The 22,645-nt window shown below is 40.9% G+C and overlaps 1 protein-coding gene across 1 annotated transcript in view; it reads left to right on the forward strand.

The window, feature by feature from the left end:
- Positions 1 to 22,645, forward strand: part of LOC145414627 (uncharacterized) — a 430,867-nt gene that overhangs the window by 326,256 nt on the left and 81,966 nt on the right. Inside the window, exons 7-8 of the mRNA XM_080284152.1 lie at positions 3,261 to 3,395; positions 3,923 to 4,015. Of these exons, the coding sequence (XP_080140278.1) occupies positions 3,261 to 3,395; positions 3,923 to 4,015 (228 nt within the window). The remainder of the gene's footprint in view (positions 1 to 3,260; positions 3,396 to 3,922; positions 4,016 to 22,645) is intronic.

Here is a 22,645-nt window from a genome sequence, read left to right on the forward strand (position 1 = left end):
CTTTGGAATCCTGCCTGTTCACGAGGCTGGTTTTCCTCCATATTTGTTGTTATTTTGTTCGTCAGAACTTTAGTGAAGAGTTTGTAAATGACTGATAATAAGCCAATGGGTCCATAGTTACTAAGATCTTTCGAGTCACCTTTTTTGCCAAGTAAAATAACTATTGCATTATACCATGTTTTGGTAATTTTCTCCGTTTTTATACATTGAGTAAGTAAGTGAGCAAGCCTATTTTGTACTTCTACGCATGCATCCGAAAGTAAATCTGCTACTATTCCATCTTCTCCCGGAGCTTTCCCTCTTGTCATATATTTAAGAGAAATATTTACTTCGTCTGGTGTTACCTCAAGTATTTCACTTGTGTCAACTGAAAAGTTAGCTATTGGTACTACTGTCTTTGATGCATACAGTTCACTGTAAATTTCTTCAACTCTCTTCACCATCTTATCTCTGCATTTATTGGCTTCACCGTTTTTGTCTTTTGTTGATGTAATTTGTTGTTTTCCTAGTGCCATTTTACTTCGGATCTGTTTCAGACTTTTTGTTTTTTTGATGGTTTGTTTGAGCCGATCTATGTTTCTCTTTTTTCTTCTCGTTGTCTCTTGTTCATAAGCTTATTTAACTCTGCTCGTTCTGTTCCATATTTCTTTGTTTTTACTTTCATTTCATTTCTTTTTTTCATAGGCTCGAGTGTCTTTTCTGAATACATTTTGGCTTTGGTTGTATTAGGTTTTCCTACTACCTCCGGTGATTCTCTTGGCAGTTTTGTTAGTCTGTCATTCAGCTCATCATTGTCACATTCAGCATTCCATAGAGCTTGAAATCTGTTCCTTATTTCTAACTGGAAGGCAGCTATGTTTTCGTTTACTTTTATTGGGCATATCTTTTTATCTTTAATCATCTTTCATTAACTTCTGAATATATATATATATATATATATATATATATATATATATATATATATATATATATATATATGGCGTGCAGGGGGGAGGAGGAGATCATGCTGGGTAAGGCATTGTCACTGCCTGGCATCTTGTAGATGAAGGTGTCACGTGTATACATACCAAAAATCACTCGTGACAATTGAAAATTGTGCAAATTAAGGACCTTGCAATTGATTCGCGTTTATGTACATCGATGGGATTGGCAGTGACAAAACGTGTGGACGTTAAAGAACGTCGACGGGACGCCACGGGTTAAGCGAACTCCATACCTTCTTTACCCCTGCACAGTTGCTGAGTTTATACACTTTTTCTTTTTTGCCCCTGTGTAGAATACAACGCTCATATGTGAGGAGGCTCCCCACATATACAGTAGCTCTTCTCAATAGGGTGGAGTCAAAGACTTTTCATCTCATCAACTCTTCTCTTATTGGCTCCCTTCAGCCTCTGTCTCTTCGCCGCACTGTTGCATCTTTATCTCTCTTCTATTGCTTCTTCTATGGTCAATGCTCCTCTGAACTGTCTGCTTGCATCCCTCTACTTCTACGACGGGCGCATAGCGCCCATATAGCAACAAACTCTCATCCTTTTTCTGTCCAACTCTCGAATGCAAGAGTTAACCGTTACTCCCAGTCCTTCATTTATGCAACAGGTCATCTCTGGAACTGTCTCCCTCTGTCTGTATTTCCTATTTCCTGTGCTCTCTAGTCTTTCAAACGCAGTGTGTCCAGGCATCTCGAAATGAATGCATCTTGATTTTATCTCTCTTTTGTATTTTTTTTTTTTTTTCTTGGAAGGAACAGATTGTGGGCTCCTGGCCTTTGGTTCCCTCTTCCTTGCATAATATATATATATATATATATATATATATATATATACAGAGAGAGAGAGAGACTCATCAATATTTCAGACCAATAGCTGTCACATCTTCTCTTGGTAAGGTATTTGAAACTTTAATTAATAAGCACATTGTTAAACATCTTGAATCGAACAACTTAATTAGTGATAGACAATACGGTTTTCGCCACGAAAGATCCACCATTGACATAATCTCTTAACTCATACCATCCGTCAATCAATTGATCTTTTTGGAGAAACTCATGCAGTAGCTTTTGATATCTTTAAAGCTTTCGACAGAGTATGGCACTGTTCTCTGCTGTCCAAACTCCCTTGCTATGGACTAAAGTCTTTTGTTCCTTTGATTTCTTCATATCTTAGTGACAGGAATATAAGGGTAAAAGTAGATGATGTATATTCCAATTTCCACTCAATTAACGCCGGTGTGTCGCAGGGATCAGTTCTGGCATCAACCCTATTTCTGGTTCATATTAATGATCTCTTATCTGTCACCCACAATCTCATTCACTCATATGCAGATGACTCAACACTACAGAGTTCATTCACACTCAGACATCCATTTACAAAGTCTAATATCTCTACCTCTCAACTCAGTACAGCCATCTCCATAAATCAAGATCTAGCTACAATCAGTGAATGGGGACAAAACAACCTTGTCTCTTTTAATGCTAGTAAAACTAAATATATACAGTTTACTAATAGACAGATATTGCCAGATTCGTACATTACCTTCAGTGCTACTAATATTCCCATCTACAAAAGTATTGAAATTCTCGGTGTCTCACTTAATAGTGCCCTCAGCTGGACCTCTCATGTCAGATCACTTGCTAAAACTGCCTCAAAGAAACTTGGATTATTGTACGGAGTCCGTAACTTCTTCACCGATGAGCAGTTAGCTATAATTAATAAGAGTCATGTCGCTCTCAGCTTGAATATTGCTCACCCTTGTGGAATGGTTGTGGAGAGGTTGCATTAAGACAACTAGACAAAATTCAGAATAAAGCTGTTAGAATCATTAACAACCCTGCCATTACATATAAACTACCTCCCCTGCAAGTAAGAAGGAATGTTGCCTCCCTTGCATTATTTTACAGATATTTTTTTGGCAAATGCTCAGACGAGTTGCGTCCATGGTGCCACCTCTCCATGCCTTCCCTCATGCTACACGGGCATCTGGTAGCGCTCATGACTGGAATGTCACTCAGCCATATTGCAGAACTTCTGCCTATCAGAATTCTTTCATTCTCCGAACTGCATCTCTCTGGAACTCGCTTCCCCAGAGTTGTTTTCCTCCAAATTTCAAACCACAACTGTTCAAGTCTAACTGTTACAGATATTTTATGAACAGAGGACACCAGTAATCTGGTGTATGGATTATTTTTTTTTACTCATTTGTTTTTCCTTCCTCCGTTCTGTTATTTATTAAAAAAAAAAAAAAAAAAACTGTTGGGGTGCCAGGTGGTGTGTGGTGCGTGGGACGGGTGTGGGCGGCAGCTGGTGACAGGAGGGGTGGACAGGACTGCCAACGTCCTCCAGGTGCCTACCTTAACACACACCCTCGCTCTCCAAGATCACAACGGGGAGGTCTCAAACGTAAGGCTCGTTGTTACTTCACATACGCTTTGTTATTTCAGTGTTTACACCATGTCATATGAAGAAAGGCTTTGGTAGAAACATACTCTGTAGCGGGACCTTATCCCATAGTGTCACATCTTTCCACTTTTTCTTGTTTTTTTGTCCACTTAGGTATACTTCTTCCAACTGGACACCACTGTGGCCTCACACTCACCAAATTGCCGAACTAAATCCCTTTCGTATTAGAGTGCTTTCTTGTGTAATACAAAACTGCTATGGTAGGAAGAAAATAATATAGACATTCATATTGACAGATGTCAAGTCACCTATTGACGGTACGCTTTCACAAAGAGGAGTGAAGCAAATAATTACTTTTCTTCATCCTATGTTACATTATTAATACCGGTATGTCAAGACTTATAGGCGCACGCATTGCTTAAACAATGCTTGCTTTTTATGACAGGGAGAGAGAGAGAGAGAGAGAGAGAGAGAGAGAGAGAGAGAGAGAGAGAGAGCAGTACAAGAGGCATATTACTATTCCACAGGTGAACTTCAATCCTGCGGGCACGAGGGTCCTCACGGCAGGAGAGGATGGCTGCCTCAGGATATTCGACATTTCTGATGGCCGCTGCGTCCAGGTAAGAGTGCACCAGACATCTCACGTATTTAATTAACTGTGTACAGTTGTTTTCAAGTAGGGTATAGTCGTCCACTTTTTATCAGCCAGTCCTTACTGAAGGCGTTGTTGCAATGATGTGTAAGACACGAGCTGAAAAAAAATAAAAAGCGACGGAATATTACTTATAGTAAGAGCAAAAGATGAAAGAATTTTTAATGAAAATGATTGCTGTTACGTACTGTGACCAGTTTATAAAGAACTCAAGTGGAGGTATTCTCACACACACGCACACACACACACACATTATATATACACTGCATATATATATATATATATATATATATATATATATATATATATATATATATATATATATATATACAGCACCCTACCCGTATCCTAGACCGCCTTGGAGAGAGCTCCAACATACTTGACCTCTTCCTTACAACTAATCCTACTACTTACACTGTTAATCTTTTCTCTCCGTTGGGCTCCTCCGATCACAACCTTATCACCTTAACCTGTCCTATCACTCCGGTACGGCCTGTGGACCCTCCAGGGAAACGCCGCGGATTGGGAGGTCCTCAGGTAGTACTTCTTTGATTTTCCCTGGAATGATTATTGCTTCCATGGCCGGGAGCCATCTGACTGTGCCTTGCGCATTACGGAGGTTATTTTCTTGGGCATGGAAGCATACATTCCTTTCTCGTATCCTTTGTCTAACGAAGGGAAGCCTTGGTTTCATCACGCTTGTTCTAATACTGTCCACAACAAGGAGAGGGCCTACAAAAGGTACCGGAGCCAACCCACCCCTGAATCACATCATCTTTACGTTTCTGCCCGGAATCGTGCTAAGTCTGTTCTTCGCTCAGCTACAAACAATTTCATCCGTACTAAATGCTCTCAACTCTTCAACTCGAATTCTTCCCGCTCCTTCTGGCACCTCGCTAAAAACCTTTCTAACAACTTTACGTCATCATCCTGCCCTCCTCTTTTCTACTCTGATGGTTCTATAGCTATTTCTTCTACTGATGAAGCAGATCTCTTCACACAAACTTTCTCCTCCAATTCCACCTTAGACGATTCCGGTGCTATTCCTCCATCACTTCCTCCATCTGACTTCCTCATGGCTGACATTAAAATTTGTTCAGCTGATGTATTTTCTACCATCACTGGCCTCAATACTTACAAGGCATATAGGCCTGATGGAGTCCCTCCTGTTGCTCTCAAGAACTGTGCTTCTGTGCTTACACCCTGCCTAGGCAAATTTTCGCCTTTGTCTGTCAACTTGTACCTTTCCTTCTTGCTGGAAGTTTGCTCTCATTCAGCCAGTCCGAAAGAAGGGTGACCACTCCCTATCGTCCAACTATCGTCCAATTGCTTTAACGTCCTGTATTTCAAAAGTTTTTGAGTCAATTCTCAATAGAAAAATTTTAAGACATCTTTCCTATCACAACCTTCTTTCTGATCGTCAGTACGGGTTACGTCAGGGACGCTCCACTGGCGATCTTCTCACCTACCTTTCAGACTTCTGGTCATCCTCCTTTCGGGACTTTGGCGAAGCTTTGCCATTGCACTTGACATCTCAAAGGTTTTCGATCGAGTCTGGCATAAATCTTTAATTTCCAAACTGCCCTCTTACGGTTTCTATCCTTCTATCTGTGCCTTCATCGCTAGCTTCCTTTCTGGTCGTTCTATAGCCGCTGTTGTAGACGGCCATCGTTCGTCTCCTAGATCTATCAACAGTGGTGTTCCTCAGGGCTCTGTCCTATCACCAGCTCTCTTCCTTTTATTCGTCAATGATCTTCTAATGCTATCCACTTGTACGCTGATGATTTCATCCTTCACTTTTCCATTCGGTTTCCACAATGTCCATCTCAGCAGTTACTTCAACAAACAAGGGGTGATGCTATGGCACACCTAATGTCTGACTTGGTTTGTATATCTCACTGGGGTCAAAATAATCTTGTTTTTAATGCATCAAAGACTCAGACTTTACACCTATCAACCCGTCAAAATCTTCCACAGGAATTGCTACTAATGTTTAATAACAATCTGCTCATTCCTGGATCATCGTTGAACATGCTTGGGGTTTCATTCACACGGGACTTATCTTGGAAAGATCCTAGTGCACCTCTTGTAAAATCTGCTTCCAAGAGATTGGGTGTGCTAAACTGACTTCGTGCCTTTCTTACCCCTGCACAGTTGTTGACCTGATACACGGGTTTTATTCGCCCCTGTGTAGAGTACAACTTTCATGTGTGGAGAGGCTCCCCAAATATTGCTCTTCTCAATAGGATGGAGTCAAAGGCTATTCATCTTATCAACTCTCCTCCTCTTACTGGCTCCCTTCAACCTCTGTCTCTTCCCCAAACTGTTGCCTCTTTATCTTTTCCATCGCTACTTCAATGGTCACTGATCCTCTGAACTATCCGCTTGCATCCCTCCACCTCTACGACGGGTGTGTAGCACCCATCTAGCAAGAAACTCATCCCTTTTCTGTCCAACTCTCTAATGCAAGAGTTAAGTGTTACTATTAGTCCTTCATTTATGCAACAGGTCAACTCGGGAACTGTCTCCCTCTGTCTGTATTTCCTAATTCCTATGATTTCCAGTCTTTCAAATGCAGTGTCTCCAGGCATCTCGAAATGAATAGATCTTGAATTTGGCTCTCTTGTGTATTGTTTTTGTTTTTTTTTCTCCTGGATGAACGTTTTGCGGGCCCAGCCTTGGTTCCTTCTTCCTCGCATTATATATATATATATATATATATATATATATATATATATATATATATATATATATATATATATATATATATATATATATATATAAATATATATATATATATGTAAATATATATATACCGGTATATATATTATATCGTAATATATATATATATATATATATATATATATATATATATATATATATATATATATATATATATATAGAGAGAGAGAGAGAGAGAGAGAGAGAGAGAGAGAGAGAGAGAGAGATATATTGTTGTAGGTGGGGGTGCCCATCATTCACTCAATGTAGAGGTGCCATATGATCTCTACACTGAGTGACAAGGCAAATGGTTTCCTGTTCCCAGGAAACCAATTACTACGCTGGGTGGTAACCATATAACGGGGGCTTCTGGCGGGGTTATGTGTCCCCCGTATTCCCCTATCCAAAATCACTTAATCATGGCAGTCGTTTCAGAGACCTCAGAGGGCCCAATACCTGCCCAGGGCCCCAACCAAATGGGCAGACTTGCGTGGCCCTGTGGAATGTGAGAGGTGCGAATGAGGAGAGCATGAGGGTGGAAGTGGTGAATATGTTTAAAAGTGTGAGAATTGCCGTGATGGCATTGTGTGAAACGAGAATGAAAGGGTGTGAAGTGGAGGAGTGGGAGGGTGTGAAATGTGTAAGATCTGGAATGAATGGGCGAGAGAGATGCAAGGAATGAGCTGCTTTGTTGATGAATGAGGTGTGGCAGAGTGGAATGAAAGACTAGAAATGTGTCAGCTCGAAATGTACACCCGCGAACCAAAGTTTCGGAACCCCCCTCGATGGAAGGAAGTGAAAGTCAGGGTTAGAGAGAGGGCAGGTGAACGGACAACCGTGAGTGGTACTTTGGAACTGAGCTACGAGGCGAATAGTGAGAAACCTAATGACACTGGATTCGAAACATTTCCATGCTATTCACCTGCAAAACATTATACGTTCCTAACATACATACTGTAACATATAACATAGACTACTGTGTTATCATGGTGTCCTGTGATACTGACCCATCTGTTTCGGATCCTCATCACACAAATAAAGCACCGAGCCAGTTTTATATAAGTTGCAACTTGTCATTATAACTGCAGTCATAATTTTTTTAATGTTATCCCTGGATTGTCTATAGCTATAATAAAGAATGATTGTGAATTTAGTGTTGATTTTCACAGTAGTTGTGCGGATGGTTATAAATGTGGCATTTATTTTATGTGGACGACTAACCACATTGTGATGGACAGCGGAGAGCATTCGCCAATAATTTACTATAACCAGATGAAATTAGATGAAAACAACACCAAATATCATGAGACAACGAAGACACAGCTGTGGTATCCTGCTCCGCCTTGTTATCAAGGCCTTAACTGGGGCTTCACCTATACGTGCATTATTTTCCTTCAGTCTCTGCCTCTTTTATTACTCTTACTTCCCGGTATCCTGTTACTGCGAGTCGTCATATTCCTTGGAGGGTTTCTTGTCGTCCGGTCCAATAACCCCTACTGTATTACATTATTCCTCGCATCATCACTCCCAGACAAACAACGTTAGCCCAAGACTGCTGAATCTGTTAATACCATTATTGCCACTGCCACTACTACTGTAACCCCCCTTTTCCTATTGTGTCTAACTTCCCTCACAGTACTACTACAGCTGCTCCTATTACTACTCCACTATAAATCTGTATAATAATAAATATGATTGTCCTTATGTCTGTGTATCTGTTAATCATAATTATTGTCCCTGTCCCACCGTCGACAACTCGTCACTGACCCGGCAACGCTACTCCAGTTCCCACCCACCATGAATTTTACTCCTCCCCCACTCCGACACCACATTACCCTTCACCTCATCCTTGGGCCAGAAGGTCTGTTGTTCACCCTTTACCGGTGAATATACGTGGCATGCATTAATAATAAAAAAGAAGGCATTTGAGAGCTAAACGGTAATCGCCCTCTAAAATATTCTGTTTGCCAAGTCCAAACTTTAGGCCATATTTTGATACCATGAAGGTTTTATGTTGATAGCTCAAGCCATTCATGAGATTTAATGGTGCTAAAGGCAGGCAATAAAAACTAGTTGACCTTTAGCAGTTAGTTTGGTGACCTTGACTCTGACCCCGAGTTGCTATTTTCGAACTTCTCCAAGATTTTGGCCATATCTTGATACGCTGAAGACTTCATGTTGATAGCTCAAGCCGTTCATGAGATATAATAGGAACACACACACACACACACACACACACACACACACACACACACACACACACACACACAGATGCAGTTAAAAACATGATCGCTCCGCCTTCTAAAGGTAGGCGATAATAATATAATAATAACAACATCGTAGATGTGTACTGTAGTGTTTCTAACATTACACTTAATAACTGCAGACCCAAACGTGCTTATATTACGGAACACTGATATATTAACTACAAAACCGACCACAGACCGTTCTTATCATTACCACTGCACCTTCTCTATAGCACTTCACTATGGTAATACAACCCATTGTAGTCCTGTGTGAGATCGCTACTCGTGTTTGGGAAAAAAAAACAGTGCACAACATGCCTACAAACCACTAAAATAAGCATATGACGTTTCACTGACATCCATCAAATAACCTAGGAGAAGTTAGTGGACAAACAAACAAACGACTGGGCACAGACAGACAGAAGCAGAATGTCCCGCATCGGTATGTAACGACCTGACAAAACTCTTGTGATCCTGCATTGCAGGTGTCATCACAGTAATAATAATAATAATAATAATAATAATAATAATTAATCACATGTTATTAGGCACGATACTGAGAAGGACACACACTGGAATAGCATGTGTCGACGCAATGCAGAATCTGTTTGCCATGACAGAAGGTTGGGTTGCGGTCAAACATTAATTTAGTATTACTATAACCCTACCATTACAGCATATTATGGCACTGTTTGGTTTTATATGTCACGCTGTTTTCACTTGTTTTATCAGGGAGATTATGGTGTTTGTCCTCCTCTGTATCATGGATATTAACATGTGATTACTACTACTACTACTACTACTGCTACTACTGCTACTACTACTACTACTACTGCTACTACTACTACTACTGCTACTACTGCTACTACTACTACTGCTGCTACTACAACTACGATTATTATTATTATTATTATTATAACTATGATGACACCTACAAAGCAGGATGGTAATAGTTTTGTCAGGTTGTCATATACCGATGCGAGACATTCGACCTCAGTCTATGTCCAGCCGTGTCTTTGTTTGTCCGCTAACTTCTAGGCAATTTAATGGATGTCAGTGAAACGTCACAGGTGTATTTTCATGGGCTGTAGGCATGTTGTGCGCTGTTATTTTTCCCAAACATGTGTAGTGATCCCACAAAGGACTTCAGTGGGTTGTATTACCATGGTGAAGTGCTACAGGTAAGGTCCAGTGGCAATGATAGGAACGGTCTGTGGTCGGTTCTGTGGTTAATATATCAGAGCTCCGTAATATAGGCACGTTTGGGTCTGCGACTTTTATAATTATGTAATGTTCGGAATACTGCAGATGTATGTTGTTGCTGTCAATTTTATAATTATTCTTATTAATGCATGCCACGTATATTCACCGGTAAAAGGTGAACAACAGGCCTGGTGGCCCAAGAAGGAGGTGAGGGGTAAAATGGTTCGGAGTGGGGGAGGAAAAGAGCTCATGGCGGGTGGGAGAGAGGGGGGTGGGGTGCAACTGGGGTAGCGGTGCGAGGTAAGTGACGAGTTGTCGACGATGGGACAGGGACAATATGATTAACAGATTCACAGACATAAGGACAATCGTATGTATTATTATACAGATTTATAGTGGAGTAGTAATAGGAGTAGCAGTAGTAGTACTGTGAGGGGAATTGCAGTAGACACAATGGGAAAGGGGGAATAGTAGTGGCAGTGGCAATAATGGTATTAACAGACTCAGCAGTCTTGGGCTAACGTTGTTTGTCTGGGAGTGATGATGCGAGGAATAATGTAATACAGTAGGGGTTATTGGACCGGACGACAAGAAACCCTCCGAGGAATATGACGACTCGCAGTAAGAGGATACCGGGAAGTAAGAGTAATAAAAGAGGCAGAGACTGAAGGAAAATAATGCACGTATAGTTGAAGCCCCAGTTAAGGCCTTGATAACAAGGCGGAGCAGGATGCCACAGCTGTGTCTTCGTTGTCTCATGATATTTGGTGTTTTTTCATCTAATTTCATCTGGTTATAGTAAATTATTGGCGAATGCTCTCCGCTGTCCATCACAATGTGGTTAGTCGTCCACATAAAATAATTGCCACATTTATAACCATCCGCACAACTACTGTGAAAATCAACACTAAATTCACAATCATTCTTTATTATAGCTATAGACAATCCAGGGATAACATTAAAAAAATTATGACTGCAGTTATAATGACAAGTTGCAACTTATATACAACTGGCTCGGTGCTTTATTTGTGTGATGAGGATCCGAAACAGATGGGTCAGTATCACAGGACACCATGATAACACAGTAGTCTATGTTATATGTTACAGTATGTATGTTAGGAACGCATAATGTTTTGCAGGTGAATAGCATGGAAATGTTTCGAATCCAGTGTCATTAGGTTTCTCACTATTCGCCTCGTAGCTCAGTTCCAAAGTACCACTCACGGTTGTCCGTTCACCTGCCCTCTCTCTAACCCTGACTTCCACTTCCTTCCATCGAGGGGGGTTCCGAAACTTTGGTTCGCGGGTGTATGTATGTGAAGTCCAAGTTTGAGAATGTGAAAGTGGCAGTGATTGTAGTGTATGCACCGTGTGAGGACAGGAGTGAGAGAGAGTAAGACAGGTTTTGGGATGAGCTGGGTGAAGTAGTGGGAGAAATGCCCAGGAGCTATAAAGTGATTGTGATGGGGGATATGAATGGAAGAGTAGGTACTGGTCCTGAAGATGACATAATGGGTTGTTATGGAGTACCAGGAAAAAATGATAATGGGAAGAGACTAAAGGATATGTGTCAGGAGAGGAGGTTGTGCAATTGTAATGATCAAACACAGAGATGCACATAAATATACATGATATAGAGAGAACAGGGATCGTGTTGAAAGAAGCCTGATTGATTACGTGCTCGTAGAGATGTCGATGATGGGAATGGTTGCTGATACGAGGGCTGTGAGAGGACGATGTGGAGGTCTGTCAGAGCATATCATTGTGGCATGCAAGATCAAGCTGAGAGGAGTGAGGTGGATCAGGAGAGAGAGGAGCAGTCAGGGAGAAAGACTGAAAGTTAAGAAGCCGAGGATCAAAGAAATGGCAGATGAATACAGGACCAAAGTAGAGGACGAGTTAGAATTATTGAATTGGAGTGAAATGGATCTGGACAGACTGTGGAATGCATATAGGGATTGCCTAGTTACGAATCCTAAAGTGGTGTGTGATGTGGCAAGAGTAACAACAAAGAAGAGGGGTACGGCATGGTGGGATGAGGAGGTAAAGAGAGCAGAGGAGGAAAAGAGGAAGAAGTGGCTAAAGTGGTTACAGGATAGGGGTTCAGTTGAAATAAGAACTGAATATGCTGAGAGCAAGAAGCACGTAAATAGACTAGTGAAGAGGAAAAAGAAGGAGGTAAATGAGGATCTAGGAAGAAAAATGAATGCCAACTACTCTGAAAATAGAAAGTTATTCTGGAAAGAGGTGCGGAAATGTAGAAGCGAAAGCGGAAAGAAATGGGATGGTGTGAAGGATGCAGGTCGTTGATTATTAACCCATGAAGGTGAAGTAAGGACCAGATGGAAAGAATATTTTGAAAGCCTGATGAATGGGAATAGAGAGAGCAGAGCAGCTGTAAACATGATTGGTTTTGGGGGGGTGTAGAGAAGGAATGTAGTGCCAGGAGACGTGACACTCGCACAGGTGAAGAGTGCTGTGAAGCGGCTGAAAAATAGGAAAGCAGCTGGGGTTGATGAGGTGTATGCAGAGATGCTTAAATGTCATGGTGAGAATGGAATGAAGTGCTTGTTGGAGATATGTAAGAAGGTATGGATGAGTGAAACTGTGCCTGCAGAGTGGGAAAAAACTGTGATTGTACCCCTGTACAAAAATAAAGGTGAGCAAAGTGAGTGCAAGAATTATCGTGGCATAAGCTTACTGAGTGTGGTAGGGAAGGTATATGGAAGAATTATTATAGAGAAAGTAAGAGAGATATCAGAAGTCCTAGTGAGTGATGAACAGGGTGGCTTTAGGAGTGGCAGAGGATGTGTGGACCAAATATTTGCAGTGAGACAGATAGTAGAGAAGGCTTGTGAGAAGGACCATAAGGTGTTTATGGCATTCATAGATCTGGAAAAAGCACATGACAAAGTGGACCGAGAAGGATTGTGGAAAGTTTTGCGCATGTAAGGTGTATAAGGTAAGCTGCAAGGTGCCGTCAAGAGTTTTTATGACGGTAGTGAAGCATGTGTCAGTGTTAATGGAGATCTAAGTAAATGGTTCACGATCAGTGTGGGAGTGCAACAAGGTTGTGTGATGTCTCCACGGTTGTTCAATATATAATGGATGAGGTGATGAGAGAAGTAAAAACACGAGTAATGGAGAGAGGGATGGGATTGGTAATGAATGGTGATGGACGGAATAACTCAAATTTGTTGTATGCTGATGATGCAGTACTGCTTGCAAGTACCGGACAAGAACTTGGTAGGCTAGTGCAGAGTTTTGCTGATGTCTGTAAGCGTCGTTCCTTGAGAGTAAATGTAGAAATGAGTAAAGTGATGGTTATTGACAGAGAAGGTGACTCCCAGTGCATTGTAGGAGTGAATGGAGAGAGACTGGAATTGATGAGAGAGTTCAAATACTTGGTTCAGTGATAGAAAAGAGTGGAAAATGTGCAAAAGAAGTTGAAAGTAGCTCGTGCAATGAAGGCCTTGATAGGAAACAGAGGCTTGAGTGTTGCAGCTGCACGAGGCTTACATGAAGGAGCGTTAGTGCCAACTTTAACATATGGATGTGAGACTATGGTGTGGCCTGAAAATGAAAAGTCAAGAGTAAGAGCAGTGGTGATGGGACTGCTGAGGAATGTATGTGGAGTACAGAGAGTGGATAGGATACGAAATAATGTGATTCGTGAAAGATGCGGAGTGAGGAAGTCGGTGGACACCAGAATTGAAAAGAGTGTACTGAGATGGTATGGTCATGTGGAGAGAATGGATAACAATAGAGTGGTGAAGAAGGTATATCTGAGCGAATTTGATGGAGGGAGGAGGCGAGGTAGGCCAAGGAGAAGGTGGAGAGATATGGTGGATGAATGTGTGAGGAAGAGAGGTTTAGAAGTCGGTGAGGCTAGGGAACTGACAGGAGATCGAGCTGGCTGGATGAATTTTGTGAGGAGAAGTGCATGACCAGGGATTTTTGGCACCCCTTTTTACTTGGCAGCATCTGGATTGACTCTCTTCAGATACGATTATGTGAAGCTACAGAACATTGTGAATGTTTTTTGCGTAACCGATAGAGCCAGGATTCCGGGGGCTTGAATGATGAGTGAATGGAAGCGTTGCCCATTGGATTGGGGAATTTTGGGCTGTCTGGACATTGCTACTCACCCTGCCCTAGGGTAGGAAAGGAGGTCCGGATGATGATTATATATATATATATATATATATATATATATATATATATATATATATATATATATATATATATATATATATATTGCCAGACGCCTCAATCCCGTTTGGGGTGGCCACAAACAAATCGCCTCCAAGTCGCCCTGTCCCCCGCCATTTCACTGCCCTGCTCCCAACTCACACCCCCCTCTCTCATATACCTCTCCACCCCATCCCTCCATCTCATCCTCGGCCTCCCCCTCCCTCTTCCCCCCTCCACCTCACTCACATACACTCTCTTCGTCAGTCTTTCACCCTCCATCCTCTCCACATGGACAAACCACCTCAGTGTGTTCCTCATAACGCTTCTTATCACATCCACATCCACACCACAACGCTCCTTTATATCCTCATTCGTCAGCCTGTCTCTCCACGTGACTCCACAGGCTCCTCTTAAATAACTCATTTCCACTGCTCTCACTCTTGACTTGTGTCCTTCCAACAGTGTCCAAGCTTCACTTCCGTACGTTAGAGTTGGTATCACAATACTGTCATGTAGTAACTTTTTCACTTCCATGCTCACTTCCCTATTTCTTATCACTGCTTTCAAGGAACCAGCAACCTTTCTTCCCTGCTGTACCCTTTCAAGCACTTCACCCTCCAAACCTCCATCCTTACTCATCACACTACCCAAATACTTAAACGTACTCACATTTTCCAATTCCTCACCATCCAACCTCGCTGTACATTCACTAACTTCACCTCTCTCAAAGACCATCACTTTACTCTTCCCTACATTCACCTTTAGGTTCCGTTTCTTACACACTCTCTCAAACTCATCCACCAAGCCTTGCAGCTCCCCTTCGTCTTCACTCAACAACACAGTATCATCTGCAAACAACAGTACAGGGAGTTTCCAAACACTATCCTCTCTCACCAGGGCCACTCCAACATCCACTACCCTACCTTGTACCTCTTTTATTACCCCATCCATGTACAGATTGAACAACCATGGAGACATGACACATCCCTGTTTCAAACCAACTTTCAAAGAAAAAAATTCACTTAGTTCACCATCCACACGCACTGCAGCCTTCGCACCATCGTACATACTCTTCACAGCATTCAGCAACTTCCCATCTACTCCATATATTCTTAACACTTTCCACAATCCTTGTCTATCCACCCTGTCATATGCTTTCTCCAAATCCATGAAAGCCGCATACAACTTCTTTCCCTTCTCTAGAAATTTTTCCACTAGAGATCTAAGAATGAATATCTGATCTACACAACCTCTTCCCTTCCTAAAGCCTCCCTGTTCTTCTCCAACTAATTCCTCTGTTCTTTCTCTAACCCTGTCTATAAGTATCCTACCATACACTTTTCCTATTATACTAAGAAGACAAATGCCCCTGTGATTACCACACACTTCTTTTTCCCCTTTTCCTTTGTACAAGGGAATAATTATACCTGACTTATATATATATATATATATATATATATATATATAGAGAGAGAGAGAGAGAGAGAGAGAGAGAGAGAGAGATAGAGAGATAGATAGATAGATAGATATATATATATATATATATATATATATATATATATATATATATATATATATATATATATATATATATATATATATATATATATATATCCCTCCAGTCCTACGACGGACGTCTAGCACCCATCTAGGAACAAACTATCATCCCTTTTCTGTCCAACTCTCTAATGCAAGAGTTAAGCATAACTCTCAGTCCTTCATTTATGCAACAGGTAAAGTCTGGAACTGTCTCCCTCTGTCTGTATTTCCTAATTCCTATGATCTCCAGTCTTTCAAACGCCGTGTGTCCAGGCATCTCGAGATGAATGGATCTTGAATTTGGCTCTCTTGTGTATTATTATTATTATTATTTTTTTCTTGGATGAACGTTTTGCGGGCCCACATTTGTTTCCTTCTTCCTCTCATGATTTTATATATATATATATATATATATATATATATATATATATATATATATATATATATATATATATATATATATATATATATAAAGATAGATATAGGTAGATAGATAGATACATAGATAGATGGATAGATATTAAAAAAAAAATTTACACTTAATAGATGTTTTGGGTTCAAGTTAGTGGGAATGATGAGTTATCTGTGATTATTGACACAACTTGTCAGGTATGATAAAACGAAGAGGATGGTGAGAACTAGGAATCCATTCACCTTGCTATGTTGTATTTAAAATCATCCAGTTGCTCTCAGATCTGAGTCTTGTGTCTGTGCATGGCCTAGTAAGTCAAGGCGGGCTCGCATAGCTATACTAAATGTGAGAAGTGTGAATGAATTTTTTTTTTTACGAATACAAGCAATAAAGGAATTTAAAGAAGAAAGGAATGAATGAAATGACTTTGTACCAGACAGACGTGAGAGTCATATATGAACATGTGTAATGGAGAAGAAATGAGGATGTTGGTTAGTTGGTGAATAACAACGACTAAGAGGAACAAAATGATTTTCAACTCATTCTGCACATATGTCAAATTTCATTCTGAAACGGTGAGGAAGGGTATATTGCATATAAGTTTTATTATGACATGTGTGAAAGAGGAGGGCAGGTTTTAATTTCTGCATAGATAAGGTCAACAGAACACATGCCAAAAGTTATAACATTTTTGTGACTAAGTATCTGAATAAAAGGGTTGATATTGGTCCTGCGAAAGATTTAATGGGTCGTTTGTGGTACGCCAGGGAAGAACGATAATGGACGTGGACATCGACTGAAACATATGTCAGGAAAAAAAGATATGCATAAGTAATTCATATTCCAAGCATGAAAAGTAAATGTGTAAGATATAGACCAGATATAACTCTGAAAGGAGCCCGACTGAGTAACTCAAGAACACTATCGTCCAATCTACGTACGGTAACACTGTTGTCCAACCTGACAGACCCGAGTTTGGAAACTCAATAAAAAATATTAAACAGTTATTTTGTAAAAACAATTAGATTCCAGCAACGTTAATAAACATTCCTACTGTATATTATATGCCCAAGTAATAATAATTTTAAAATTTCATGAGTGGAAAGTGGGTACTTAAAGAGTTACTAAAAATCCTTTTTTTTTTTTGGTATGTCCACAATACAGTATCACCCCCCCCCCCAAGAAAAAAAAATACACAGAGTGATGGGCTTTGGACTAGTTATTTTTCAGTGAATACTCAGTTACACATCCACATTTGAAGTCCATTGCATCACCGAAACCTTCATGGGAAGTAGGGCAAGGAATGTGACAAATTAGTTTTTGAAAAACTACGTCCTGAGAAAAAAATAATAAAAGGAAATGGAAGGAAGTTATGTGACAAAGCAGTTTATTAGGGGAATGTCTTTCTGCAACTCATCGTGAATTTGTGCAAGTTGGGGCCACGTCTTGTTATTATCACAAAATACCGTGTACGTTATTTTACTTGTAACAAAAAGATACCCTGTTATAGTACATGCAGTTCAAACACAGCATGTACAGTACATGGTAACAAACAAAATACGTACACGATTTTAAAAAAAAATCTAATACACAAAATATATATACAGGATTCGACTTAGGTACAAACATAACTACATACAGACATATAGCTACAAACATAGCTCTATAGCTTCATACATAAATGCATAGCAACAAACATAACTACATACATAGTTATAAACATAGCTTAAAACATACAGACGATTTGCTTACAACCAAGCTCCGATGTTCGTACGTAATTCCCGAAATGTTGCACTTACTACTGTCGTCCGATACAGGGGATCGATTTGCCATACTAGTACTGTCGTCCGATCTGTCGGATACAAAGTGGCGAAAAAGCATAGAAAGAGCGGAGGAACAACAGCAACTCACCTTTCCTCGACGAAAGACAAACGAAAAGTGAGGCTACATGGACACTCAAGTATTGCCACCTTGTGGAAGCCCTTAAGATCTCGTGATGAAGAGCTAGTGGGTCTGTCAGATCGGAGGACAATGTTCTTGGGTTAAGAGCTGATAGAGAGAAAAATGCTTGCAAGTCTTCTTGACATGGGATTAATATACGGCCATGCTGAGACATGTATGCCTTAACCTATCGTGTCCGGTATATATTCCCGCCAACTCTTCTCCCAGCCGGGCATTTCAGAGAAAATTTTGTCTTTTTAAGCCTTCATATCTTAGCTAACAACAACAACAACAACAACAAAAAACAAATCTAAGGGTCATAATACTCACCACTTCTTCGACTTTAAGGTGATGGCCCGAAATTGTCCATGAAGGGCGTGTAGTCAGAGAGAGTGAGTGGGAAAAGGGGGTACCGGTTTTTTTTTTTTTTTTTTTTTTTTTTTGCCAGTGTCGATATGCGTGGTAGATGTGATGTGACACACTAAGGCTTATACCAGCCCTCAACAATACTAACACTTCCAGAAGACCGCAGTCTGCCACAAACACCATTTCCATGGCCGTTTTTCAAAAATGTGGCAGGAATGCTGCTGTGAGTCTGGTAACCATAGCAACAACCTTGAGGCAGGCTGCCTCAGGTACAGGCACGTATGCTTGCTATTCCTATTACTGCTTCACTACCACCACCTTATACACACACACACACACACACACACACACACACACACACACACAACGTATGTTTGGCTTGCATTGTCGCTCGATTCTAGCACTGCAGTGCCACTAGAAGTCTGGTTATTCCAACAACTACTACAAATACTACTACTACTATTACTACTACTACTATTACTACTACAACTACTACTGTTACAACTACTACTACTACAACTAATACTACTACAACTAATACTACTACCACTAGCACTACAACTACTACCTCTACTACTACTACGACTACGACTACTGCTACTACTACTACTACTACTACTACTACTATTACTACTACTACTACATAGAGAGTACAAAATAGTTATTCACATTATTCCAAAATCGAAAATATTTTCCAATATAACTGAGTTTTTTCTTCTGATTTAGACTTTTTCGTCATAATAAATATACACTCACGAAAACTTTCAATAGAAAATAAAGCACTGATTTCACCATGAAACAAACTTTCTGCTTCCATTATTCACGTAAATAGACACAACGGTGGTGCGAGGCATGGCGTTTCCTCCTTTCCTCCTCCCTCCTCCTTTTCTCCACTCCACTATATTTTCCACTATAACAGATTTTTTTTTTTTTTTTTTCTGTGATTTGTACTTTTTCATCATAACACACACAAAAACTTTCAAAAAAAAATAAGGCACTGATTTCATCATGAAACAAACTTTCTGTTTCCGTTATTCATGTAAAGAGACACAGTGGTGGAGTAAGTCTTGACGCACTGCATTTCCTCCTCCTACCTGCACTTCCTCCCTTTCTCCACTCCCTACCTCCTCTTCCATCTCCTCTTCTGTGCCAATATCCCCCTCTCCAGGATCGTCAGTACCTTCTGAACCATTCTCATCATTGGAAATAGCAGGTGAACATGCAGGAGGAAAGATGGGTGCACAGTGGAGGACTCACGTCTTCCATTCTCCTCATATGACGTATAAATATCGACACTCATTATGCCCTGTACTGTTGTTTGCAGATGATACTGTGTTATTAAGTGAAGATGAAAGGGATCTGCAAGACTTGGTGGAGGGGTTTGGGAGAGTGTGTAAGAAACGAAATCTAAAGGTGTATGTAGAGAAGAGTAAAGTTATGGTCTTCGAGAGAGGTGAAGTCAGTGAATGTACAGTGAGGTTGGATGATGAGGAAATGGAAAACGTGAGTACATTTAAGTACTTGGGTAGTGTGATGAGTAAGGATGGAAGTTTGGAGGGTGAAGTGCTTGAATGGGTACAACAAGGAAGAAAGGTTGCTGGTTCCTTGAAGGCAGTGATAGTGATAAGAAACAGGGAAGTGAGCATGGAAGTGAAAAAGTTATTACATGACAGTATTGTGATACCAACTCTAACATATGGAAGTGAAGCTTGGATGTTGTTGGAGGGACACAAGTCAAGAGTGAGGGCAGTTGAAATGAGTTATTTGAGAGGAGCCTGTGGAGTCACATGAAGAGACAGACTGACATATGAGGATGTGAAGGAGCCTTGTGGTGTGGATGTGGATGTCATAGGAAGCGTTAGAAGAAACACACTGAGGTGATTTAGCCATGTGGAGAGGATGGAGAGCGAGAGACTGACGAGGAGAGTGTATGTGAGTATGGCGGAGGGAGAGAGAGGGAGGGAAAGGCCAAGGATAAGATGGAGGGATGGAGTGGAGAGGGGGGGGGGTGAATTGGGAGCAGGGCAGTTAAATGGCAGGGGGCAGGGTGACGTGGAGGCAATTTGTTTATGGCCACCCCATATGGGATTAAGGCGTCTGGCAATAGATAGATAGATTATGCCAGTTGCTTTCCCGAAAGGAAGAGTCACTTTCTCAACTCACAATTGTCGATAATGTCACCTCGAGTTCTCTCCCTTTTGCACTGTCACTAAGGCATTTTCATCTCTGGCCTTTGGCCTTCATTGGTGTTGAAGTCGGTCACTGCGGGTGCTCAGCCAAGGATCTGGGCACAGGGAAAACTTTTTGCACAGGTCTATCCAATATGGAGGTAAGCAAGTAACTGGAGCATGACTTGGATACATGTCAGTGGCTGCGTGTGGTGAAAATAACCCGCGATATATTCAGACAATGCTGCAAAACACTAGATCATGTATACGTATCATCTGGACGTCCCCGGGTTATCACGTGTACATGTCACCCAGATGCAATGGTTTAATTTTACTTTTGCTTAGTTGGTAAGTATAAGCTGTGATTGTCATTATATGTCATCAAACAATGCTGTTACATATGAGAATAGAGTTAGTATATAATGATAATCAAATGTTTTGTTATGTGTGGTGAAATGAATCCCACGGGCTGGAGTTCGACCACACAATCCAGAAGACCAAAGTCTGTGTACAACTATTTGTGTGCTTCGTTCAAGGTTTAATTCATCTCTTAAGGAATAAGCACTGCTTACAGGTGCTGCCTTCCTTTGTTGTGATTACTTCCTGGTCCTGTACACTAGGACATGAATGATAACTGCTGTCCATCGTGCCTTCCTCCCGAAAGTTCTGCATATACGAATTTTTTAAGTATATGTTCGGGATTCTTTCCTCCTAAACAAAGGTGTATCATGTCCTCTCTCATCTTCCCAGTAGTTGGATGGATGTTGCTTTGCTCTGTCCATACCAAGGTATATACTAGGTCTGCCTGACATTTTGTAATATGTACCCACCAAGGAGTCATCGCCTGACCAAATGTGGTTCACATCTTGTCTATTGGATGCACCAATCCCCACAAATAGATGTTGAGGCTTTGAAATTTGCTCAATTTGTTTATACAGCATTAGATATGAAACTGGAGGAAAGTCAGGCTAGCCATCCACAAACATGTAGCTGTGGTAGAGCTCTTATAATGTTTCACATGTTACACTTAACCCTTTGGTGTTTATGGGTGCGATGCGAATTTAATGCACTCATTACCATTTGTTGCAGGCTGCTTCTGTACACATTTCAACCACTCGTTACCATTCGACGCCAGCTGCATCGAACGAAATGGCCCCTGTTTTTTTGGTTATGGAATGATTTTGGATCCATTTCTGGGCGAGAACAAAGTGCTACTTACGTCTCCGTATATTCCTCAACTGCACTCAACCCACCCCACGCCTAGTGTCGCCCCACTGCCCCAGTCAGTGCTACGAGCTTTGCTCGAGCTTAAGATAATTTCCTTTCATGCTCCATAAAATCAGCCCTAAATGACCTGCAGTAATTCTTTACACACCAAAAGGTAGCCAGATAAATTCCCTATAACCTTTTCCCAGTAACATTTACCATAAAAAGTATATTTCAATGAGAAACAAATGAAAAAAAAACTGTAGTAAAAAATTAAGGTGGTAGGTGGGGGCGCCTATCATCCACCCACTCAGTGTAGTATTTCTCTGATTTTAGGGTAACTCTACAATGAGCGGCAAGCCAAATTAATGTTTTCCTGTAAACCAGGAAAGCATTTACAGTGCTGGGTGGTAACCTTATAACCAACCAACACATGTTCCTTACGTGACAAGTGGGTTGGCGGAGGGTTAGTGCCCCTTCCTGGAAAACAACTGACTAAGAATACGAACAAGAAGCCTCAGACAAGGACTGACCAGAAGGTGATGGCTAAGGACCGAACAAAGGACATGGTACGGATAGCTACATGGAATGTAAGGGGTGCA

This window comes from Coenobita brevimanus, chromosome 100 (assembly GCF_032717465.1).
Source record: "Coenobita brevimanus isolate Jiangsu-jjx chromosome 100, ASM3271746v2, whole genome shotgun sequence".
Classification (NCBI taxonomy): domain Eukaryota; kingdom Metazoa; phylum Arthropoda; class Malacostraca; order Decapoda; family Coenobitidae; genus Coenobita; species Coenobita brevimanus.